Source organism: Montipora capricornis, chromosome 10, assembly GCF_036669925.1.
Source record: "Montipora capricornis isolate CH-2021 chromosome 10, ASM3666992v2, whole genome shotgun sequence".
NCBI classification, from domain to species: domain Eukaryota; kingdom Metazoa; phylum Cnidaria; class Anthozoa; order Scleractinia; family Acroporidae; genus Montipora; species Montipora capricornis.
In genome coordinates this window covers 64351469-64378282 of record NC_090892.1, presented here as the reverse complement: position 1 = coordinate 64378282, position 26814 = coordinate 64351469, and the positions used below count along the sequence as shown (strand labels likewise).

Genomic DNA, 26814 nt, shown 5'->3' with positions numbered 1-26814 from the left:
GTAAGGGGGTCAGTTGACCGGGGGTCAGTGTTTTGTCGATACCCTTTAACTCAAATGCCATACCTCACTACCTCCCCCTGGGATTTACGTCTTACGTGTTTTTAAATTTGCTGCGTAGGCTGTTCCTATTAAAATGGCTTTCAGATTTGCAGTCCGACCATTTCGAGCCTTTCAGATAGTTTATAAAGGTAAAGAGCCTTTGAAATTTCGGAAACAGATTGTTTTCTCTTCGGCACACACACAAGCCGCGGAAGCTATACAAGCGAAATCGTTCGACGAAATCCCAGGTCCAAAAGGGTTGCCAATTATTGGAACGCTTCTTGACTACACTCGTGACCTCGGCGATGGTGTTAGGGGTTATCAGCGAATGCATGAAATGCAGCAACAGCGAATTCAGCAATATGGAGAAATCTATCGCGAGAAAATCTTTGATCGTGAGACGGTGGCCATTTCTAATCCAGACGATGTGGAGTATTTGTTCCGGAACGAAGGCAAATGGCCTCAGCGAGAACCACCCTTTCCATTATGGGAAAAGTACAAGCAGGAAAGAAACCGTGTGCCTGGTGTTAGTACTTTGTAAGTCCTGTTATCTGGTGGTGTATTAATCTACTGATTTATTTTAAATAGAACTAGTGCTAATTAACAATTAGACCTGTAGCCCGGAAGGGCCCATGAGGCGAAGCCGAATGGGCTATTGACCCGTGGCCCTTGAGGGCGAAGGGCGTAATTGTTTTAGTATCACCCAACTAGCCGGATAGAAAAGGCAATCATAAAGTTAGCAAATGCAAGTTAAAGAAATATTTATTTGGGAATAAAACGAAAGAAAGCGTTATGCTTTTCGCTACTCGAGGACTATTACTAATAGTCCTCTACTAGCGTAGCCAATCAAAATGCAGGATTTGCATTAGTCCACTAGTTGGGTGATACTAATTAGGGACTAGTCATTATTTATGAGGAGGAGGGGGGGCTGGTGCAATGTAAAATATGGCATGCTTGATTTTTGCTGACCCCCCCTCTTAATTTAATGCGCCCCCCCCACCTCCCCCCCCCCCCCCCCCTGATTAATAATGACCAGTGCCTTATTAAAGGAATGAAGAATAGCTACGAGAAAGAATCACCAAAAATTTGAAGTGTAAGACCCATTTTTTAGCCTCGGTACAGCCTTCCAAGACCAGACACAACAACAAAACAACAACAACAACAACAAGTGGGAGACCACAGTCGAAGCCAACCCGAAGGCTCTTTTTTCAATGCTTCTACCATGACTTGCGGCATCTACTGCAACTCATGGCGGGGGTGGGCGCAATTCCTATCCCGTTGTATACAGCCTTCCGCTCTCTTAAAAAAAAAGATAGTGAGAGTACGTGGCTGTACACAGGCTACCCAGTTTTTAAAAATTAAAATGATGGTGATGATGATATATATAGTCGCAATCTTAATGATTTCCTCCGATACAAATTACATAATTTGGCCAATTTATTTTTGTATGCCGATGTAAGGTTTTGAAAAGCCTTACTATTAGGTGCAATTGTCTTCCTTCATGTAATTTATTCTTTTTATGTAGGAATGGTGAAGAGTGGTACAGGATTCGTCGCATCTTGAACATGAAAATGTTGAGACCAAAAGTTATTGATGGATATGCCAATCCATTGAATGATGTTGTGGCTGATTTGCTGTCTCAAATAAAAACAATTCGTGATGCTGATGGAATCATTCGAAGTTTGCAAGATGAACTATTCAAGTGGTCTTTGGAGTGTAAGTTGGCCTAGTTCTATACAACCTGTCATTTTTAAGTAAGTTACATGCAGTCATTAAATTAAGGAATTGTCCACTAGTATAAAATTGTAAGTTGATAATTAGTCAGGGATTGATGGACAGTTGAAGAAAAATTGATGTTAATAACAATAATAATAATAGTAATAATAATAATAATAATAATGATAATGATAATGATAATGATAATGATGATGATGATGATGATGATGATGATGATGATAATAATAATAGTAAGCTTACAAACTTAACCTACCTAATATTATTTTCTCTGTTTCAAGAATCAAACCAGGTATTTCATTGGTTGAAGGAAAGCTGCTCTCACTAGCGCTCAAATCCTTTTTCCCTAAAATACAATATTTATTCAAGCATAACAAGAAACCTCAAATGAAAAAAGGCAAACGAAAAGCCTTCTGCTTTGCAGGAGCTGAACCCAGAACCACAGAAAACAATCAAGAGTACTGCTACTACTAACTACTACTACTACTACTACCACCGCTGCCGCCACCACCACCACCACCACTAGTACCACCATCAACACCATTCCAAACTCTTTTACCTGTATGACAAATCTCAAGAAATGTTTTTTTATTATTATAATGATGTCTTTTACTAATTTTTGAATAGGTGGGTTAATTTTTATGAATTAAATAATACTATCAAGTTTCAATGACATAATTATTATTTTTATTTTAAACATTAATGGACACCTTTATAGCTTGGTTATCTGACAGTGGCTTAGAATGAAATTTTAGTGCTTTTAGGTAAAGTTTCACAGGAATGTGGTTATCTACATGTATCATTCCAGATAAATCAGATTTGGAAGTGAAAAGACTTCTAATTCTAGACTGTTTGATTGTTTTGAAATTTAGAATAATCCCTTTTACACATTTTTATGCTGGGAGGAAGCAAATCAAATTTACTTTCTTTGTATAATAAAATTTAAGCTAAGTGATCAGTAAGGTCACATACAGTTGTAACTATATTGCCACTGATGGAGAAGTGCTTTCCTGCTAGCAGAGGATGCTTTTCTTTTGCATTTACTGGCCTGACAAATATGGGAAAAGAGAACCCTGCCATGGGTGGAAACTCATGTGTTGAACTTGTGCGGCGGTTACTTAGCGACCAAATCCTCACATGATTACACACACAATCACTGTTTACAAAGGAATGTGCCGGGCACAGCAGGCTCAAGTCACAGTAAGCAAACATATCATGGGGCATGTGATTGGAAGAGTGCCGTCCAAGGTTGTGGACGGTGATTGGATCACAGTGAGTTGCAACCCAATGCAAGGCAGACGTCTCTTTTCCCGTATTCCTCAGTCCAGCGAATGAAAAATTAAAGACACCTCATTGATTAACATAACACTAAACAGCGTGATCAGTGGTAGATTCTCAAATATGGGGTTGTTGAAAGAAAGAACCAAAAGTATTAATAAAAATTTAATAACAAATCATCAGAAGGTTGACAAGAATTGAAAAGATCTCTATTGAATTGAGCCATTATTTCAGTTATGTCCAGAAATACGCCTTAAATTAGATGCACAGGGATTTAAATAAGCAAAGTTTCCTCTTGCTCTTCTACCGAACTTCAACGTCATTCGTGCCTCGGAATACAGACAATTAACATGATTCATAAAGTGTCCTCCAAATACTGCTCCTTGAGTAAGGATAACCAGCAAATCTTAATTTCCTAACCCTATTGTTGGAAATAGTTAGAAAAGGCATTCACTTAAAGGAGTTATACATTGTGTTGGGTTTCAAAATTGAGTGTGCATCTAAAAATGCAGCATTTCCCGACATAAGCGCATTATCCAGGATTATTTATTTTGTAGATATATAGATCTGTTCAATTATAATGACTGCCTTCTCTATGTAAGTCATAAAGTTATCCTATTACCACCATTTGTTGGTGTGGTGAGAGTTGACCTTGGGGTCAGTTTTGCTAAAACAAGTTGCAAAAATAGTGGAGACACCTCACCTTCTTGGGGCGTTATTAACTTACCTATTATCTCTCACACTGCAGCCGCCCCCCTCCCCCCTTATCAGTGTTGCTAGCAAATTGAAGACAAAAAAATTAACCAGTCAACATTGATAGGGGGAGAGGGGAGGGGAAGTGGGAAAGGTTTAAATTCTAGATATGGCAGGTATTGGAAGCTAGAAAAGGTGTTTTTTGATAAAAGTGTCTTGAGCAACAATTTTGCAACTTGTTGTAGCATTCTTTTTAGCTTGGAGTAAATGCAGCATCAAGCAGGGACCATTCCGTTTAACATCCTCACCCCCCTCTCATGGACAGCATAGTTTCTGAGTAGTAGTGAGCCAGTCGTCGACCTTTGATCTTGTGATTTTTTCTAGGGGTATAGCAAAAATCAGCCCTTATTTTTGAGGGGAAGATGAAAACTTTGCCTATTTTTGTGAGGAGTATGGTCTTGACATTTTGATCTTCTTTTTCTGAGGGGTTACATTTGTGGTAACCTCATCCATGGGGGGAGGGGGGGGGTGGATGTTATTAAGCTCAACACAAAAACTGCAACTGCTGAACAAGGTACTTCCTTAGCACTGACAAGGGAACTGAATAACTGCTTCATGCATGAACACTAATCTAAAAAAGTCATGAATGCACAAAGTTTGTTAATTTATGGGTGTTGCAAAAAAGGTAGAGGAAAAGACCATAGATATGTAGCTGGTAGTCTGGTAACAAAGAAATTTATGACATCATTCAACAACGTTTGTGAACATTAAAAACCAACGGTGTCATTTTTCCACAAGGCAACATGGTAACTTGGTGGCCGATATTAACCCCAGGATAAATGTAACAAAATCCCATAGCTTGCCATGGTTACTGACCTTCCAAACAGGACAGCCCATTTCAGGTCTTGGCAACCCAACAAATCTCTTAAATTCTCACGAGATCTTAATTTGTTGTGATATTTCAGCAATCGGAACTGTCCTTTTTGAGACTCGATTTGGTTCCTTCAGCAAGTCTCCATCAGTTGAAGCTGCCAAGTTCGTGGAATCAGCTCAAAAGATATTCTCATTGTTTTTGAAGCTTTTCCTAGTTCCTTCATGGTTCGATAAGTTCTACAGGTTGAAGTCTGTCCAGGATTTCTATGATCACATGGATGTCATCTACAGTTTTGGCGACAGGTGCATTGAGAAAAAGATGAGTGAAATACAAGGGAGACTTGATAAAGGAGACATTCAGGAGGATGACGCTGCTGAGTTCCTCACCTTTCTAATCAGCAGAGAAGATATCAATTTCAAAGAAATAACAACAAACTTGGTTGAAGTTCTTTTCCCTGCAATTGAAACGGTATGTGCTGGTAAGCCTAACTCCAAATTAAATAGGTGTTTTTGGATGTAGGGTACTGATAGGGAAGAAGGAGAGATGTTAATGATTTCAATAAATATAAGTATAAAAATTTAAGACATGAAAGTCAGTTGTAAACTAAAATCTTACCTCAAATTAAATCAACTTGGGTTACTGGCAACGGCATGTCCCTGTACTTTTACAAATTACACAATAACTAAATGGTTTTTCTCCGGGTGCTCCGGTTTTCCCCTCACCTCAAAAACCAACATTTGACTTGATTTGCGTTGATTGTTTAATAATTTCAGTTTACAATGTCCCCAATTAGTGCTCCAGCGCTAGAACGACTAGACACTTAAATGAAGTTCCTTCCTGCCTTTCTTTCTTCCTTCCAAAACCCTTAAAATATGGTCGCACAAACCAGAGAATTTTCAAAACATTTGACAGTGACTCAAAAGGCCACAAGGCTTTAATTTTTGTTTTATACTGAATTGTTTACAGACATCCTTCACTACTTTGTGGACTTTGTACTTGATTGCAAGAAATCCAGACGTACAAAAACAACTTCACGATGAAGTGAGCTCAGTTCTGAAACCAGGGGAACGTGCAACACCTGCCGCATTGCAGAAAATGCCATTCTTGCGAGCGTGTATCAAAGAGACTCTAAGGTAACGTAAATTGAACTGGACCGAAACCTGTGGTCTGTTATAAAGTTTGCGAGATATTTATTATAGTGCTTGATCGTTAAATCAAGCCACTATGATTATGGCCAATTATAACGTAGGCGGCTCAAGTTCGCGTTTCGAGCGAGACGTGAATGTCAAAGCGTCACGTCTGCGACAACACTGTTCTAGACAACTTTAATTTTTTTTGTTTTTTGAGTTAGTTTCACGACAAAGGAGCAAAGAAGCGAAAGGTTATCAATCAATGAACGAAATAGAGTTGGTGAACTCACCTTCTTTATTTTCTTTTGTCTTTTCGAGCTTTTTAAACCGTTTTGGGATGTTGTTGTATTACAGGTTGGTTTTTGTGCTGTTTTCCTCCAGCGAAGTTGGCGTGGTGGTTGCACCCTCGGTTTGGGCGTAGCCACACCCTCATATACGGTTTGGTATCACCCTATCGGGGCGCTTCCTGTTGCCTCAAACACACCAAAAAAACCTTGGTTCACAAACGCCCAGAAGGACAGATGATGAATTATTCAAAAACACTCTAACCAAATAAAACTCGGGGCTCGGAAAAATACTGCGCAACTCGAAAAATATCCGCGCGTATTATATGTTAAACCATCGAATAAATTTTAAGTTTTGTTTTCAAATTGTATTGCTGTACGTTAAATCTCGTCTATGTTCCCGCTTTTTTTCTCTAGGATTTATCCCATTGTTTTTGAAAATGCTCGTTTTCTCCCGGAAGAGATCGTTATCCAGGGCTATCGCATACCACCCAAAGTAAGTCACTTTGATTAGCCGACAGGGCTAGCTTGATTGATTATTGATTATTCCCATCTTAACGGTCTATGCTTTTTCCTAGACTTCGGGAAGTCCCTTCATAAATCAGTCGGGCGACCCGCTTTTCTGAGGCAGTCGCGTTTTGTCACGCAAACGAATAAAAAGACCGAGGGAGGCTAAGGAAGAGGAGAGAAAGAAGGGACTTCACCCTTTACTGTAACCGACGCGTTCAGAATGACCAAATCTGCTAATCTAATTATTTAAAGTGATATGACAGATGGTTCCGCCTTTTTTATTGCTAATGTAAATAAATAAACACCCAAAATAACTACAATAACGGCGTGGGAATATTTATGTGCATGTCGAATTTAATCAACTATCCGGAAAGGAAACCGCAGAAAAACTATTGTATTTGCAATGACCGACACTCCAAAGAAACCCGGGAAAAAAAGCTGCAGAAAAGCTCAGCAGAGAGAGGCCTTAGATTTTTGCCGGATTTGCAGAATCAATGTTAAATTGAATGTTGGAGTGTTTTGGCAAGTTTCGACGGTGTGTTCGTCCACAGCTATCATGGACAAATTCTTGTTTAGAACGGAGGACTCAGAAGACAGAGCTTGTTCAGCAGAAATAATGGCTCAACACTTGTTTGAAACCATTTCCTTTAACAAATTCCCATTCTTCTCGAAGGTAACTACTCTTAGATAATCTTTCGACTGGATCTAGCTTTCGGTGATGCTGCAACGAGGAACGATTTCCACGATCGGATGGCGTTTCATTTTGGTCACCCGTAGACAAAGCTCTCATAAAGATACGTCTTGCCGGAAACCATTTGGTAGCACAACCTTGACATACTTGCCCGGTAGTAAAGCTTCGACTGCAAGTTCTGCTCTTGTGTGGGTTCAATGTTTCCCATTTGAAGGAATAAATGATCGAAATTTACCGCTAAAAGCCGTATCGTGCTTTTAATCGAAACACAATCTGACAAGAAGTAATTAACTTGTCAAAAAAATTTTAACAGCGGTGCATTGTCAACGGACCAATCCGAATTTTCCGTTGCTGGTGCAACGGGAAATTCTGAACGCGTCGGTTACAGTAAAGGGTGCAATCCCATCTTTCCGTCCTCTTCCCAGGCCTCCCTCGGCGACTGCCTCAGAAAAGCGGGTGACTCGACTGATAAATGAAGGGAGTCTGCTAGCAATCTAGCTTTCTTCCCTGCCGTGGGTACTGTAGACTGTTTTTGAAGGTTAACGCTAACCCTAACAAAGCGAATTTCATCAATACTATTTGATTGTACGAGCGACCCTCGATCAACGCCTTCACTGTAGCGTCAACTGGGGACTTTAAGCACGCGCGTTTTTGCAACGCAGACGAAAATCGGAAGTGACCTGTTTTCCCTTTCAACTTGTCTTTACACAATTACATTTATATTGCTATTTATATTAAGTATCTTTTCTACATTAGAGATGATTAGTTTAAAAATCTAGGAGACACTACTGTCCTGAGATGTTCACTTCGGTTGCCATACGTGTCTCAAAAACATCGCGAGCTTAAGCTCCCTAGTTGCTCGCGCAGAGCACCTCGGGCAATGGCATCACCCAACGTTCATCAACCGAGTTCCCAGGGTCTCTCTTCTTTGCCTCCATTGTCGTTGGTTCAGTCTGGTCACGTGTCTGCCAGAATCTGGAGGGTTCGCCAAATGTGTGTTAGGGAATGGGTGGCAATGTAGGCCTTGTCGACATTGCAAAGAAGGGAATCAGCACGCAATTGAGTTTGTGGTCAGATGACCATCGACAAAACGTTTGACGGCGGTATTTTATGTACCATACATATGGAATTCGACGTGAAAGGCAAAAAGTTGTGGTCATATCGATGGGACGCCACAGAAAATACCCTCGCGTTATTCAAGTTTTCACCCGTGTGAAGGTCCGGATCAACGAAGAATGCTAATAGTTTGCGACAATTTTAAAGGAAAGAAGATTTTGTCGTGCAAGAAAACAAGCGAAACGTTTATCCATGAGAAACAAACCTGTTCAGCGATCAGCCGGTGTGTTGTTGTTTAAGTTCTCATGTCACGTATCGATGATCGATGCAGGTATTTAATTTTGTTCTTTGATTTTCGTTTTTCTTTTGAATGTTAAACAACGTGATTCCTAAAGTCGCAATCTTGAACAGCGAGTTGACAGTTTTGACTTACGATATTTATATTTAAACAACTTCGTGTAAATTGTCGATGTCGTCAGGATATATTTTTTTTACCACTGCACAGCGCTTTAATAGTGTGTATATTTTTAGCCGCGGTAAAATAAAAGCGACATTTTTATCAAGCAAACGTATTGTTTGGTGTATTCTTTTATGTTAGTGTTTGTTCTGGAGAAGAAACTTTAGCTCAGTACTAACAAAATCAATTTTTTTCGTGAACGGCAGTCGCCGCTCGACAATGAACTTGTGTGAACCAGGGTCTTTACTCAACGACAATGGAGGCAGAGAAGAGAGACCCTGAACGATCATTTGAACGTCATCTCAAAATATGTATTTGCTTTATCTCGGGATGTGTAAAACGTAAGGAATGTCACGTCAAGCTTTTGTTGGATGTTAACTAATGTTATCCGGTGCAAGGATGCTCTTACTTGGGTCTGAAGTATGATGCAACGTGAAGCAAAGAAGGTGCGCATGCGTGTTCTATTCCGTTCTCTTTACACTAAAACATTCTTGAAGTATGCGAAATCTTTGCGTCCGCGTTTTGCACACAGACTTCAGTGTTTTTCCTTGCGCTTGCGTCTTCGCATACGTTAGCTTCTCTGCCCTTACGTATTGACTTCTCTTTGGCAGACAATGGTTCGCATGGCGTTGTATTCAATGGGCCGCAATCCCAAGCTGTTTGATGAACCCTTAAAGTACAAACCTGAGCGGTGGATGAGGGATGATACACACAAGTCCTCATATCATGCTTTTGCTTCTCTTCCTTTCGGATATGGCACTCGAATGTGCCTTGGTAAGTGGATGCACTAGCTGTAGCTAATAGTACTTGAGTGTACAACCAGATTAAACAAAATCACTTGGACATGTTCGACAGCAGTATAAAGGCTAATCCCGGGATAAGTTTGATAAAAAACAAAACAAAAACAAAAACAAAAACAATTAGTTGGCATGGTACTTAAAACTAGTTAAACGCTAGCCCGACTCAGTCCTGATCAATTCATTTAACAATGTTTTACTTTTTCATTGAATAGGTCGCCGAGTGGCCGAATTAGAAATGCGCCTCTTTCTTTCACAGGTAGGACATTACAAATTTATCACGAACCCGTGCTGGTTACGAGTTCAATGTAAATACCATATTATAGGAAATTAACGCGAATTTTTGAAATTCACGTTAATTCAAAAGTCACGTTTATTTACGTTAAACGTTAATTTCCGCGCTCGTAATTAAGTAGCGCGTTAATTTCCGCACCTTATTTACCATTAATTTCCCCCAAATTGTGACTCAGTCCAGACATTCGTGACACCTAACCAAAGAATCTATTTTATTCACGCACTTTATTTCACATCAATCTTTCACATTTACTGTACTTCAACTGCACTTTCTTCGTGTTCGCTGTCAGAAGAATGGTTCTCAACTTCTGCTTCTTGAAATCTGGTATCATGCACACTTTAAAGAACGGTCCAAGTGGCCAGATTCCTTCGCTTAACCCAAACGTTTAGAGACAATTGCCCGATCATTGTTTGTATTTTGGACTTTACAGTTAATGCTGAAAAAAAATTGTTCGCGTTTTCAAAAAAAATTCTCTTTTTGTTGTAGCAGACGCTTTAATTTCCAACATTTTGCAATTTTACTCTCTCTTTTGCGTTAATTTTCCTTATTGGGAAGCAAATTTCCCTTCAGATCGCATTAATTGAGGTCGCGTTATTTTCAAATACGTTAATTAACAAGAGGTTTCCTATAATAAGATTTGCCATGAAAATGCCCCCGGCCTCGGAAATAGAGGGGATTTGAGATATAAAAATGAGGAACTAACGGGTGGTTTCTTCTACCATTCGTTATTAAAGGGAATAACTTCTCTTTGAACCCAATTACCTCCTTCATTTGTGAAATTGAGAAATATATCAAATGGTTCATTACTTGGTAAGAGTTTAAGCACAAGAACCAGAACGTTTTCGTTTGAAAACGTTTGTTTGATCTGCTTTCTTTTTGATGGACCCAATTTTTGAACCAAGTTAATCATCTTTATATTTCACACAGGTGTCCATGAACTTCTGGGTGGAGTCTTTGAATGAAGTCCAACCAACTGTGAGCACACTCTTGGTCCCGGAAAAGAAGATTGAGTTACGATTTGTTGATCGATAAACGGTGAATTCGCGGTTTAAATTTAGCTTCGACTGAGTTATGTTTCGCTGGATTCTCACATTAATGCTTAAAAAATCACAGGATCTTTACACACTTTGACAAGTGTACACTTTCCAACAGATGCAAAAAAAGACACGTACACCTCGTTTGAGACCCCAGTCCTTATATCAAAATATGATAAATATAGCAACGTCTAATATCACAATATGATAAATATGGTATCATCGAAGGTACAACAACGGCTTCGTTTGGTTTTATAATTAAATCCTGTATTAATAATATCTATGCGTAGTTTTTTAGTCTTTTTATCATATTTTTCATATAATCATATTATTACATTTACTGTGCTTAGTACACGCACTCTCTGTGGTTAATAGCTGTGTTAAAATAAGAGTATGTAAACACGACTGCGAAATAACGAATTTTGATTGGTTATGTGTTGTCAGATTCGCGTTTTGATTGACTGGTAGAAAATGTGAGCGTGGATCAAGAAAATCTGTTTCAATCAAGAAGTAAAAAAACAGCATTTTCCTTCATTTGTCGAATTATTTTTGAGAAATATTTTATAAAAGCAATAGAGGACTTTTTATGTGTTTACATAGCCTCATCCAAACACTCGGGGAGTTGGGAGAAGTCTCGACAGTTTACAAACCCTCGACTGCGTCTCGGGTTTGCATAACTGTCTCGAATTCTACCAACTCCCCCTCGTGTTTAGATGAGGCTATGTAAACACAGAAAACGTCCTCTATTCATGAAAATAATAAAAAGGAATGATTCCTTTTTATTATTTTCATAATTTGTTAATACGCAATTGAGCCTTTGGTCTGTAAGGTATTTGGTGATTAAACAGTCTGTCTGTCATATCGTTGGCCAGTGTCCCGCCCGATAACCTGTCAGAACAAATCAAATAAGGAAAAAAAATCTTTTGAATGGACCGGAACCTGGACACAGGACTCGAACCTGCAGCGGCTAATCACTGACTAATTCCTTCCTCTAACCACTAGGCTTATAGGAATCGACTTCTTTACTATACCACTGAAGAACAAGAAAATTTTAAAATGGGTAAAGAGGTTTAGTTTCTAAAGCACTATGGTGCTGCGTCGGTAGGGAATCCGAAATGGTTTATCAACTGAGTTTGTGTGGCAAATCAGTTGACCACCTCTTAATTCGCTCTAGCGAATCAAAGGGCTAACGATCGAAAGGTCGGCTTTCAAAATTTCTTTACTGTGGAAAATTGTGAAAGTTAGGTACGTATTACAGGGTTCGTGCTACTCCTTGAAGTGCTTGAAAAGCCCTGGAATTTAAAGTGGTACTATGATCAAAAAATCATTTCCTTTTTTTCTTCTGATTTTGAAAGCGTGTTCGCTTAACACCTAACTGGCAAAATTTTGAGCTTTGAGTTTTATCCAAAGGCTGTTTATTTTGAGTGTAAGTTTTGGATTTCATGGTCCGCCATTACTCACGTTCAAAACTGGCCGATTGGACCTCAGAGGGTTGGATCTAGAGAAAATGACGTCATTTACTCACTAGCTTAAAATTTCAGCGTGTAAACGCAATTTATTATATATGCAAAACACGGGTTGAAAAGTTTGAAAGCCCGAAACTCCCGTGCTGCATATTAATTAGGCCGCGTACACACGCATTGCATTCTTAAACTAGTGAGTGTTTGACGTCATTTTCTCCTTGACCCAGCTCTCTCAAGATTTTGAAGTTAGTAATGGCGGACCAATAAATAAGAAAATTCCAACTAAAATAAACAGGTGTCTTTTTAAAATCAGAACTTAAAACTTGGGTGAGTTAGTGTTTAGTTAACATAGTTTTGAAATCCAAAGAAAAAACAAAATTTTTTTTTGGTCGTAGTACCACTTTAATTTTGTACTTCAAGGGCACTTGAAAAGCCCTTGAAAAAAAGGGATTTTTTGGGAAAGTGCGTGGAAACTCCTTGAATTTTTGCTTAGGTGAAAGTTACAGAGATTGCATCATGCCAAGAGAAAATGAAGATCACGCTAAGTTAAAGACATGACATCTCAAAAATTGAGCTAATTGACTACTTTGGAAAGATTAACGCAAAAATTAAAATGCCTGTGCGTACACTTAACTTGCAGGATGTGGGGAAGAATATCAATGTAGGCTATTTCAGCAAAGAAAACACTGAAACAAGATGTATGGCATAGAAATATCCTTACAAACGCTCCTTGAAAACTCAATTTCTGGTTCTTGAAAACTCCTTGAATACTCCTGGAATTTTATATACAAAATCTAGCACGAACCCTAGTATTAATATTTATGCCATTCTGAACAGAATTAATGCTCAACAGTGATTGGGCCTAAACCCTGGTTTGAAAATGTTCCGCTTTGTGTCAAGTGTTGTAACCACCCTTTAAATTGTGTTAGCTATGTATAATTTCTCATCAGTGAATGTTATTGCAGGTCTTCTGCAGGGTTTATTAAGATGTATCTTTCAAGGTGGTTCCTCAGAAGAAAAAATTGTTGAACGATTGTCTTGAACTGGCCTTGAATAATGCCTGTTTAGAGAACTACAATAAAAAAGATAAGCCACCGTGTATTATTTTTTTTTTTCCCGTGTCGGAAAAGTCTTTCCTGTCACTCCCCCGCAAAGTAGTGTCTGTGGGTAGAGTCATCTGCGCGTACATTTGTTAGGCTTCAGGGGGTAGTAGAAATGAGTAGATTTTATCTGGTGGACACAGTAGAATATTTAATTAACCTGCAATGGCGTGGAAAAGTATTGTGGCGCGAATGGCGTTTTAGTGGATCTTTAACGAAAATATACCCTTATGGAGCTCAAGAATAGAAACTTCAATTGGATAAACAAGACAGGCGGGGAAAAATAAACATCTGGAATCTTAAAAGCGATGACTAATGGTCTTTGACAACAATAGGCCTTTTGCAACAAACGATCACATGGTACAAAATCCGCCATGCTGAGGGCAAGCTCATTATTATTCCCCCACTGGGACATTAAAACAAAGAGACCTGAACCAGTCAAGCTTGACTTGCCTTTGTTTTAATGTCCCAGTAGGGGAATAATCATGAGTTTGCCCTCCAGCATGGCGGATTTTGGACCATGTGATCGTTTGTTGCAAAAGGCCCATTGCATCTTTCGCCGTCGGATATGACAAAGTGAGGTTTGTTTGTAATATTATTTCACTAACTGTGCTGTTATGTACAACACTGAAACCAAATCTGTATGGGTGTAAAAGGAATCGAACGCCTTGAATGCATCACAGTGTTTACCAAGTCGCATCTCAGTCTTCTGTTATCTTACATTTATTTTGTACTCAACTCTGTACAGTTTTCAGGTAAAAAAAAAAAATTGAAAATGTGGCAGTGAGGAAATATTGGAAAGAAAGCTTGTTGTCTATTTTGTGCTTCACTATTCACGGAAAAGGTTTTTCCGAAAACGGTTTGATCTTGAACTGTGAGACTGAAGTTTATTTAGGCCATGTCCACACGTATCCGGAAATCTTTTTTTCCGCAAATATTTTTTTGCGGTTGCGAAAATTTTCGCGTCCACACGCAGCGTATTCGAATCGTTTACAGCCGTCCACATGTATCCGATTGTATCCGGAAATTTTCTGATTTGCTCTAGTGCCCAGTTCTTTTGCCGGAGAGAATCCTGAAATGAGCATTCGCATAATTGCGATTTGGCGTCATTTCTTCCGCGCCATAGCAACTGCAAGGTGTAAACAGTCGAAGCTTGTAGTTTATCACCCAAAAAAATGTCTAAATCTTCTGAAAAAGTCAAGAAAAAGTATGCTGATTCATATAAATGGACCGATGATGAAGTTGAACTACTGCTGACGGTCACGAAAGTAAAAGTATTTGTTGTGTAAATTTATCACAGCTCCATTTATCTGAAAGCATGACATCAAACTAGAAATCAGAGCAATTAACAAAGAAGACACAACCTTGCTGTACGCCATGTTTGTTTAATGCTCGCCGTGAAGACTGGATCCAAGAGAATGACGTAAGCGTATTCGCAAATTTGCGGATACGACCGTCCACACGTATACGTATTCGTATCGGATAAAAAAATTTCCACTCTGGAGAGCGTTTTCAAAAATTTCCGGATACGGCCGGAAAATACGCTGGATACGTGTGGACGTAAGCCGTATTCGTAAAAAAAAATTTGCGTTTTCACGTGAGGACGGGGCCTTAATCACGGATTGTGTTTCTTGTTTGCACGCACGTCATTTAAAGAGGAAGGGGTTTTTTTGCCTCTAATAGCAAATATTTCGTTTGTTTCAATAAATTTTACGCTGGAAACGGTTTTTGTGACATTTTTCGTCCAAATGAACGCCCAAATTAATATAAAGCTTTTAATTGACCTTTAGTAGAATATTTTTTGTAATTGAATCTTCTCTGTCAAAAATTTGCATAATAAGCACACTCAAGAAATTTAGTCGCATTTGCTTATTGTTCCAGATAAGAGTCCGCTCTCGGGTCAATAACCCTACAAAGGAGGCTTCCCGATCCGAAAGACGAAATGTAAATATTCAGTTAAATATTACATCAAAATGAAAAAACGAAAGACGGAAGTTTCTTGACTAAAAAGTACGTTATTCAACTCTGAAAGCGACGAACGATTAACACTCTTCGCTGTAGTTCATTCAATGTAAACAAAACCCTTGACACAAGGTGATCACGTCCATCTTTGTGGTTGCCTAGCTAGTTATCAATTTCTTCCTTTTGACATAATATCGTGCCCTTCCCCTTGATTCATAGAAGTCAGGGACTGCAGAAATTTTGGTGTTTTTAAGATGTCATTAATCTTTCGCTGAGAATTCGAAATTTAGAGTTTCATATAAACTTATTTTTTCTTCAAATGTCTTTTGGCCTGCCTTTAACCATGAAATTTTTGCGGATTGGCCATATTTTGAGGTTTGCGGGAACAAACTTTTGCTGCGCGAATTGACTGGAATTTCCGCTGGGAACTAATTTTTGCGGTTTTCTTTTCAAGCAGCAAGACTATTTTGAACTTCTCTTATTTTTTGGTAAAAACCCCTCAATCATTTAGAACGGGTGGAATGTAAAATGTGGCGAAAACAGTAGATTTTTCTCATTTACATTAGATTCGGACATGAAAAGTTCGACGTTTGAAACGAGCCTTAGAAGATGGTGTCCCTTAGAAAATGGTGACCTTTTGATTGACTCCTTTGAGCTCGTTTCTTATGCCCCAAAGACTGGAAAAGTATCGACTCAACCTTTCATGGCTTCGTTTTGTTTGCAGCAAGCTCCAATTGCTTTTTGTCAATGCAAATATCAAAATAAACGATCTTGTTTATCCTACTGTATGTGGATTAAAAGCCATGTTTAGTGATATTTCTTTTGCTCTTTTTAATATTGCTGGTATTTTTTTTTCTGCTGGAACTTATTTTTGCGGATCAAGTACCATCCGCAAAAACCCCGCAAAATAAAAGTGCTAACTCGGTAACTCCCAGTTATTGCGGTAGAATTTGCTGCAAACGTAAAACCAAAAAAAAAAAAATTGGCCTGTCATCAGATAAGACTGAAAAGAAGTGCAATTATGAAGCGGAAACAACATGTCCTTCCTTAGTGTGTGGCATAAACATTTGCTTATTGCAACTCCAGACATGCATGACATGCAGGAAAACGTCCGTCAGAGCAATTTGCAGTTAGTTTTTTGCAGACTATTTCACTTAAAAAGAGACTATGTCACGTTATTTTAGGGTGTTTCGGCGAAACCATTAGTTTATAAATTATTAACGAGTTTAAAACTCGAAAATGGTAATGTGGAATTCCTTTACCGATAAAGTTACAGTTACATCACAAACGAAATTATTCTGAGGAAAAACTGCATTTATCACCTAAGCCTAAAAAAGTAAAAGACCTCAAAATGGGACAGGACATTACAAAACAATTAAACACGTGAACGTGTGAGCCAAAGGGCCTCTGGTGGCACGACGTCTGGGTGACCCCTCAAATGGTCTTAATGACCCCGCACTTGAAAAAATTAACTGGAACGCTGCAGTTCAATATCACCCAACTCAGTGCCTTCTGTTTTTGTGTAACTCGTACCACAGGCAGCCCAGTGTACGCTCATAGAGCGTCTAGTAAAAGTAACACTTGAAAAAACACCTTGGTAAGTACCAGTAGAAAGTCTAAAGCATATGGAACACTGTCTTGCACAGTTTGTGAAAATATCACTCAACTCAAAACGACGACGACTCAAAACGTTTCTCGAGTCTTTGTTTTCAATATCATAATTTACATTCCTGGGTAGGCGGCTTTGTGTACGTTCTTAGCTATATCTTTTTTGTCCTTCCGATACATTTTATTTAATTTTTCTTATTTAAAGAGTATAATTTGTACACCAAAATTATGCAATAACAAATATAGGTTACCGTGCTCGTTTAAGAGTGAAACACCATCGTACCTGTCTATCTCGATTATCGTAGATCGAAACAACAAAATTCGCCATGTTCCCGGAATGCCCGCAAAGAGTTATGGGTCATTCACAACTTCTCTCACGTGTTTTGAGAACTGTTTTAGCGAGTATGATCGACTTACAAAGTTTCACATTTGATTCAATTTATAAATATTGACACACCATATGCGCAATGCAATACTGAGGCCATGTGAGCGTTAGCTCTACTAATGGAATTGGGCCCACACAAGGACAGCGAAAAACTCTGACTCTGACCACCCTTGTCAGAGTTTTTCTCTGTCCTTGAGTGGGTCCAATTCCATTAGTAGAGCTAAGGCTCACATGGTCTATCTGGCTAGAAAACTAGCACTTCACATTACGCCCTAATAGTTAAGTCTGTTGATATATAAGTGCTACACGGCCAACGTTTGCAAAAGACTTAAACCATCCTTGAGCTACTGTGGCTTGTTAGTCCAGTGGTTATAGGAAGGGGTTAGTCAGTGAGTAAAGTGAGTAGCCACTGCAGGTTCGAGTCTTGTGTCCGGAAACTTGGATTGTGTTGTAAGATGATTATCCCTGCATTTCTTTCAGACTGTCAGTGTTCTGAAATAACGACAGTCGTATATTTGAAGACAGATTAATGTACTTAAGTATTGCCATAATATGAGTCTGGAGAACGTCGAGTGAGAAGATATGGATTCAAGCCTACGTACATATTCCTGAAATATTCCGATTTCTGAACCACTGAGCTGTTTTAGGAATGAAGTCTGGGCCTTTACTTGGGGCCAAATTTCTCCGTATTGTAGTTGCTCTCGTAATTTACATTTGTTTGGCATTGTTAGCAGCTTCTACTGGTTTTTAGTGTAAGTTATTGTTTCACTTGTTTAGTCTTTTGTTTTTGGCTAAGGTAGGGAGCGAATCTCATAATACATTAGGAGAGCTGACTCCTTGCATGCAAATCACTGGCTCTTGAGAAGCGAATATGTAATTGCCGTTTTACTTATCAGTCTTCGGCTCCGGTGAGATGTCAGTAACGCCAAGAAGGGGCGTCATTACCTTTACTCATAAAAATGACAATTATAAGGCTTTTTGAGATAACTGAAGACCGATCTCGTTGCTCAACACGGACTACAAGATTGCTATCAAGGCAGTCACTGCTATATAATTGCGAAAGTTTTACAAAATCTTACATACGGAGACCAGACAGGTTACATTAAAGGGCCGCTTCATTGGGAGAAATGTCCGTTTAATAGGGGGTATTTTAAATTGTACGGGAATGTTGGACATTCCAGGTATAGCATTGTTTCTAGACTTTAAAAGGCCCACGGCACCCTTGAATGGAATTTCATTACAAGAGCTCTGGAGACCTCTGTGGAATAATCATCTCGTCACCATTGGCGGAAAATCAGTGATTTACAAGCGTTGATATGGAGGTTTTTGACCTTCGCTTCCTTCTAAAAGAAATGTAAGGTAAGACTAATTTTCTACACTATATGGGCCTGTGTAATGCTATTCGAAAGCAATGGACAGTGTGAAGCTATTCGCAGTAACCATGAAAAGGAATTTTTTTTCTCTAGGAGAATTACCGCACAAAACACCAGTCCTTTGAATTGTAAGCAAGAACGCACTTTTCAAGTTTGTAAGATTTTTAAAAGTCCTACATCGGAGGCTTGACTCTCTAAGCTCTCTAGTTGTCAATTTAAAATAAACCATCAAATCCTATACATCCGCGACAACCTCTCAGGTCAAAATTATTTACAGTGACGAATGCCAAGCATGCGGTGATAGGCAGACATTAGAGTATATGTTTGTGGAGTTCCCGCACGCCCACTCTTTGTTAACCTTTTTACCTTCTAGTGGAACTTTGGGAACTCGTCCATCGTAGCTTTAACAAACACAGATAAAATTTATGGACAGCACCCTGAGGAACAATCCTTTCACATTCTCAATTTTTTCTTGATTGTTGCTCTATTTTATATCTATTTTGCGGTTGGTTATTTTAATTCAATCTTGTTTTGTATTAAAATTAAATAAACAAATAAAAAAGCAAAATTTACTTATCGAAAGATGTGTCGTCTTGAACCTCATTTTTGCCCTAAACGTCAAACGTTTATGTGCTAATTAACCTCACTAGCCTCGTTTGCACTGACAAAATACAAAAGAAATGTTGCTTGAGAGCGAGGCTAGCGAGTCTAATTAGCACGTAAACAAAAGAATATTTTTTTGGCCGCCATTTATGCATTCGGTCTATGCAGTGCTCTGTGCTAAAGCTAGCGTATATTTCAATTTAATTTAGGTATGTACATTTACAATGTTTGTTAAAATCCGTACTTCCATGATGATAAAGAGATTTCCCGGCTGTTTCCGTTCTTATTGCAGGGAGATGCAAAAGACTGCTCTGCCGGGTAGTTTGAGCGGGTAAAACGCTGTTGACCTCCTGCAACATGCGCAGATCCCAGCACAATATTCTAATATCGGTCTGCTCATTGAAACAATGATGGCATTAGCACTATGTGCTGGGTCAGTACGCAGCTATTACAACGGCTTTCGGGATTGGCTCAGAAAACAATGGACCAAAACAAACAACCAATCAACGATGGACCCTAACCCTAAAACAATAGAGCTGCGTCTTAAAGGGTTCCCATGAAATTAGAGGTTGTACTTTACCGACCAGCCGTAGAAACAATAGCTTTGGCATATTCGTTCCAGCCAAGGTATTCGTCAAAGATATCACCCAAATACTTAAACACAGTAACGCACTTTAATTTATGGCGGACCCATTAATAGTGACCTAGAACTGATTTATCTTAGCACGTTTCTGGGAAGAAACAAACAGCATTCTCTCAATCTTAGTTATGTTGACAAATAAGTATTTGAATGACACTCAATTGAAAACCTCTCTAAACAAGTGAAAATATAGGTGGTTTTCACGTTACATCATCACCGCCATGTTGGTGGACGAAAACAAAAGATCTCTCATTAGCATTTTTTGTTCGTCCACCAGCAATTTTACAATACACCATTGTCACCTCAGTCTCAGCATAGTTAATCGAGAGACTTGTTTTGAAACATGAAAACCTTCAAAGCGAGAAAAATGTTGTCCCAATCAATGTTGAATGGACCGTGATCCTGCACAATCTTTTGTTTCGCTTCGTACGAGTTTGCAAATTTAGTTGCGCATAATTTAATTGAAGGATTTGATTTGTTATCTTCTCGAAAAAAAAGGTGTGTTTTGTGCAGGGTCAAGGCCAAAAATACGGAGAAAAACATGAAACTATGAAACTTGTCGAGTTTCATAACCATCTCCTTGTATTAACTATTGTCTCAAGAGATCGATTGAAAACCCCCTATTTTCTCTGGGTATCAAAGGTGATGAGTATCTATTGTTATCTGCGCAACGCCCACTTAATTTACATGATCAAGGCTGTTCCCCTGGGAATTGGCTATAAGGAATTGGCTATTTAACAAAGTTTTGCAGAGCGTTCGTTCTCTTTATCGTAAAGTAGTCAACGACCTACGTGCTGCGCTTTTTACACCGTTGGTGATGTCCGATACCGAGGAAGGACAGGAAATCGAAAGAGTAGCCGACACAAGAAGGGAGCACAGCGAGTCTGCGACCACAGAAACCCTGCGTTGGTTCAGCACGTTTTTGGACTATTTAAGGATTACCTGTTAACTCCACTTGATTCTCAGGAAAAGAAACTCGCGTCCAAGCATATGATCGACAAAGTCACAGTGGAACTGAAATACAAAGTTTTTCATTCGCTGTTTTTTTGCCAAGGTAAGTGACATTGTGTTGATTTTATTTGAAACGCGAGCTTGAACCACCAAACAGCCTTGTTCTTGAAGTTTTTCATCGATCGCTCATACTTTCGTCTACGCGGTATCGAAATAGTGGCATGGCTCCAAGCCTGTAAGTGTAATTTATGAAAAATTGTTACTAGCTCTTAAAAGAGCCCTCCGTCTCTTTTGTGATAACAGATTTCATGCTATTCCATCATTCTCCTCATATATTTTGCCAATCGATATGCGCTGCTCAGCATGACACAGTTTCCAACCTTACGCACGATATTTGTAATAATTCTCTGCCGAAGAAGCGAAGCGAAGCGTTCATAAACACCATGCTCGTTTCGGCTCAGCTCTTGGTAACTTTTAGGTCACTGAAGTTTTTTAGATTACGGAATTCTCTACATCCCGACTAGGCGTTCGCTTACAAAAATGTCTTTGAAAAACGAATTCGAAAAATTCCCCCTTACAATACTTGGAGTCAAAAACGATAATGTTTAGGTTAATTCAGCACTTGCCTTATTAGACTGACTGCTGGCTGTTATACACAATTGTGGTCTCTTTCATAAAGAAGCCTTTCAAGGTAATCATGAACCAAGTTATCGTACTCTATAAATGTTTCATTTAACTATATAAGTTGTGTTCGTTGACTGACAATAATGTAATGGTTTCCTGTCGGTTTATTAGCTGTTACTGTTTCATTAATTTATACTGCAGCCTCGATTAGCATTGCCTCACTCGTGTAGTATATACTGCAACCAGCCTTAAATTTGTCTTTAAAAACTGAATTAAACTTTGTTTTGTCGAGATGACAGACTAAGAAACCTCTTTTTCAAACAAAATGCATATTTTTCAAATAATTTACCTACGTAATAACACTAAAACAATTATTCACCTCGCCTTCGGTGAATAATTTCTTGTGCTTGTTTCGCTCGCGCTGATTGCCAAACTTGGAGGTGATTAACCAACTACTATTAAACTCCGAGTAGCCTTTTCACGGGTCGGTAAATATTCATTACCATTCAACTGAATAAGTGTCAATTATTCTTATGTGCTAGTTAGAGAAGTACACATGCACGGTGAGATAAATTTCAAACAGTTTCTTCTCGAGTCTTTAAACGAACCACGTTTTGTCGTTTCGTACTTGGAGTTACGGTACCTTGTCTTTTTCCATCTCAACGTCTGGCATCTGTGCCCATCCATCAGTTGGTAATAGGTATTAGGTCGTTGCCAATTTTCTCGCTGTTTCCAAGATTCACGCAGTGGCTCTCGATAACAAAATTAAGTGCGCTTCCAGGAGGCTCAATACCATTCAGTACGCTATCCTTTCATCTATCCTTTTTTTATAATAATAACATTGATAATAGTAATAATTATAGTAACAATAGCAACGTTATTTTGGACTGTCCAGCAAAGTTCGACGACTTTGAACATGACAGAGACATATAGGGTGAGGTGAGAAAAGCCGTATAGATAACTTCATCTTATAATTCAACAGAGTACATTGCACACAAAGCAGAACATTAAAAAAATGCGAGGATGCTAACTCTTGTCCAGGATTCAAAGCGTAAGCGCAAATTTGCCGGCTAGCAAAGAAACATGGTCTGGACTCAAGCTTTCCGTCGCGAATGGCGCGTGATCAACAGGCTGGGATCCTTTTTCCCGCTCGCCCCACTCTCCATGCTGTTGATCGCGCGCAATTCGAGATGGTGAGCCTGTGTGCAAACTGAAAGATTGAAAAAGTCGTAAGTATTTCGCATGCGAGAACTAAATGCCTGCTGACAAGAACCAAATATTTGATCATAAGATATCAAATTTCTCACAATTGACAAGCTTTGGTAAAAAAGGTTGCTACACTTGCGGCTTGCATGGGCCCCTTCTTGCTCTTTGTGATTTTGCTGAGAATGTTTTCAGGCTCAATGAAATCGCAAAAAATAAGAATGATCAGCCCCAAATTTGACGTTCATATAAATGAAAGTAGTGTATTTGCGATCGTTGCCGCGGCTAACGCGCATTTTGTCCTTGGTAGGCTGAAATGCTTGCTACTTTTGTGATAAAATGTTACTAGCAATTTTTTCTTACACCTCAATTATTCTCTACATATCTCGGATACAGAAAGAAGTACGACAACGAATCACAATATAAGGAGCTTTAGCAAGGACGCCACAAAAAATGGGTTTAATGAGCATTATTTCGTGAATCATACATTTTCTTTTGTTATTCAACATCCTTTATTTAACTTAAATACTTCATGAATATTTAACTAACTGAAAGTCCGGGGAGGGCTTGATAATGTAGCAGGGAAGAGCGGGGCTGATGAATTGAATAAATTGCTAATTATAAATACAAGGGCAATATCTATAATAAATACCCGGTATTTATCTGTATATTGCCCTGCTGCTCTGGGCAATATACAAATAAATCCCTTCCATTTATAATGAGCAATTAAAGCAAATCATACACGTCCTTTGACCCCGCCAAACATTGTGAGAAAATTTCTCTCTTTAACAGAAATATAGAAATTTATTCTGCAACTATAGAAAATACAGTAGTATTCCATTTATCATGCAGCCTATGTGTTCACTCTAAGAAAATTTTAAGTCTTTGGATATTACAAACGAGCAATTCTGGAACATAACACTGTTTGATCCTTTCACAGTCGCGTTGTTGTCATCTTGGCAAAATCTTTTTACTTCGTCATCAACTAACTGATCTACTTTCTCTTTTAAACGAGGACTCGGCTTCCCTTTCTACTACGGATCCTTCGGATCGACAATTTAATGCTTTAGAAATCTCAATTTTGGTAGAGACATCGGGCCTCTGATACCTTTTGTAAAGATCTGATATCTCGGTGGCCCGTACGATCCATAATCTACTTATCTGAGATTCCTTTTTCCAGTCGATATTTTGCTGTTGCCCTCAGACTGTGATTCCTCAATTGGCCCTGTAGGTCTGCGTCTTTACACATTTTCCTCACAACGTTTCCAAGCTTTTGTCCAAAAGAAGTATTTTGCGTTAGGAAAATTTCGTCGTCACTATCCATTGCCGCTCTAACAAGTGTACTGGCCTCCCCAAAATATACCAAGACAAAAATAAAAAATACACAAAAGGTTTGAAATTTGATTGTTGTCGGCTTACCAAACAAACAATGCGCTATTGTTCTCCGTTTCTCACCTAAGTGAGAACAAGTGCTTTGAACAAATTGTGACCCGTGAAACGCCCTTTCTCGATGCTGTGTGAAAACCTTTACAATACTTAAAATGAAATACGTCATTGCCTGCGGTCGGATCAAAAAATGACAAACAAACAGATGTCAAAAACAAGTGGCCAATTATTGCCCTGTGAAAGACGACCTTTATGTAACCTATACCTCATGAATAATATCATGAAATAAGTTACATAAATCCCTCGAACGTCGGTATTAAGCTATATACATCCCTGGGGCCTACGGCTCACGGGATGTATATGGCTCAATACCTCCGTTCTCGGGCTTTATCTCTTACAAAACAATAGTTCTGCACGCCACGAACGTGCGTTTGACATTTTTTTAATATTACTTTAACGTTCTCGTTCTGACAACGACGTGAAATGATCAAATTTGAGGTTGTGTGAGGAACAGAAGCACCTGACGTTGAATTTTCAATTTCCTCTGTAATTATTATCCACACCGTTCTCACCAATTTTATTCTTGGAATGTGGCCACACTTTTCATGCCGAGCGACTTGGAGCGATCGCAAAATTATCAGCCGTCGTCTTCGTCCATGCATAAGGTGCCAAATGTCAAGAGCGCCGACTTGGGAGAGGATTAATTTCCAATGGAGGTTTTGCACGGCAGCCATGTTGCATAGCAGGAGCACTGAAAATGTTTTGCATTAGAAAGAACCGTGCAAAACCTCTATACTCGGTAATTAGTACGGGTAATCGAATGGTGACGAGGGAAATTTGGGAATTATCTCGCGCTCGTTTTCAAAATTAAACAATCCTTTGGATTGAAATTATCCGTAGAGGCCGAAACGCGGGGTCGGGGTCGGGGTGTCTTCTTTTTCCAAATTTGTTTCAAATTTTTTTTTGAATGTTTAGCATCTGTCCTTCATTTATGTTGGAAATTAGTCAAAAACATAAGGAACACCCGGAAGCTCTTAGTTTGTTTTTCGAAATTAAGAGAATTTTCAGCTAAAATTAGAATTTTTTTGTGGGGAATATACGCTAACTCCTAGAGACACTAAAGACACGCTTTGCTCCACATCTTAAAACCACATTTTAACGTTTACTTCGAAAAACCTCCTCCGCAATACAATTAAAACGAAACAAAACATAGTCAAGTTCCACGATAGCCGTCACCCAACGTTCTCATTTGGTTGTTTTCGCAAAAGTATTCTCAATGTTGTGGTATTTTGTATCGTAATATTGGATTCGATCCCTTAACGTACGAATAAGATTGGCTAGCAACTTCTTGTGCGAGTCTGACTCTACTACAAACCATTTGTAGTAAAGTCAGACAACAACATTGACAACAACACGGACAGGGTGACCCTATTCGATGGAATGATAGAACGGAACGGCGGAATTGCGGAATGCACGGAATATTGTAAAATACAGAATATATGGAATATTATAATAAAGTTTCTACATAACGCACGCCCTCATTGGTTTAAACAGCGTGCTTTAAGAGAGTACAAAGCACGGAACAAACGAAAGCTCAAGCCATCACCCGCATAAATGGCAGATGAATTTCGGAATTTTACTTTGGCTATTATTGAAGCAGTCAGTTAAAGGCTTGCTCAGATATTCTGTCAAGTGCTTTGGATGGAAGACCTCAACCGTCGCCCGGTCCAGCAGTTCTTTCAAGCTCAGAAAGTCCTCAAGCTGGAGTTCTTCATTCGCAAAATTCGCAACAGGTTTTCAGATTCCAGCCGCAAGCAATGAACAGTTTGTTTTCCAATTGTCATGTCGGAAACGTGCAGGTTTTCATGGGCAACAATTCGGCCGGTTTTCACGCAACTTAATTATTTAGATCCTCTTTTTTGCTGTTTTTTACGGACTGAAACTGAACATTGAGGCACTTGTTTTTCCATAAAGTCGAATTTTGTGTGATTTCCACTTTCCAGTTGATTGATGTTTTGACAAGCCTTTGTTTCATTAACCAATCAAATAATTTTCAACATTCTTATAAGCGCTCTGATTGGTCCAAATTAGCGTGCTTTATCAGAGTATAAAGCACTGTGCTGACGACATCTCAGTTCGCCACAAGCAGCGCGCGCCTTGAAAATAGAGTAGAGGTTTTGAAAAAAAATTACTTGTTCTTTATCATAAAACAAATAAAGAAGCCTTGACTGTGCTCTGTTCTGTTGTAAAGCACTTAGGGAGAGGCTAGAGCACTCAAGAAGTAGGGAGAAACACTCGCCTATCGGCTCGTGTTTCCCCCTTTACTTTTTTTGTGCTCTAGCCGCTTCCTGCGTGCTTTACAACAAAACAGAGCACAGTCAAGGCTTCTTTATTTGTTAATTCTAAAATACGGAAAAAATCGAATATTTTGAACCACGGAATATACGGAACATTCTAAAGCGCGGAATGAGAGGAAAGTCTTTTAATAATAAATATTGCATATTTTGCCCGTGAGTAGTCTGGGTAGGATAACATAACTTCGGACGATAAATTTACATTTCCTCGCCACAAAAGGTATAAAGATGTGTAATAGACAAGAGTTCACCCCTGGGCGATATGATTCCCCGCTTCCGTCTTTGTGCCT

The 26814-nt window shown here is 39.0% G+C and overlaps 1 protein-coding gene across 1 annotated transcript; it reads left to right on the top strand.

Annotated features, from left to right (window-relative positions):
* The first annotated feature begins 89 nt into the window (after nt 1-89).
* LOC138021305 (cytochrome P450 10-like) lies at nt 90-11406 on the top strand. The gene is made up of 8 exons (XM_068868151.1): nt 90-576; nt 1565-1755; nt 4710-5086; nt 5585-5751; nt 6450-6528; nt 9358-9520; nt 9759-9802; nt 10766-11406. The coding sequence occupies exons 1-8, from the start codon at nt 134-136 to the stop codon at nt 10868-10870; spliced, it is 1569 nt and encodes a 522-aa protein (XP_068724252.1). The 5' UTR covers nt 90-133; the 3' UTR covers nt 10871-11406.
* The last annotated feature ends 15408 nt before the right edge of the window (nt 11407-26814 follow it).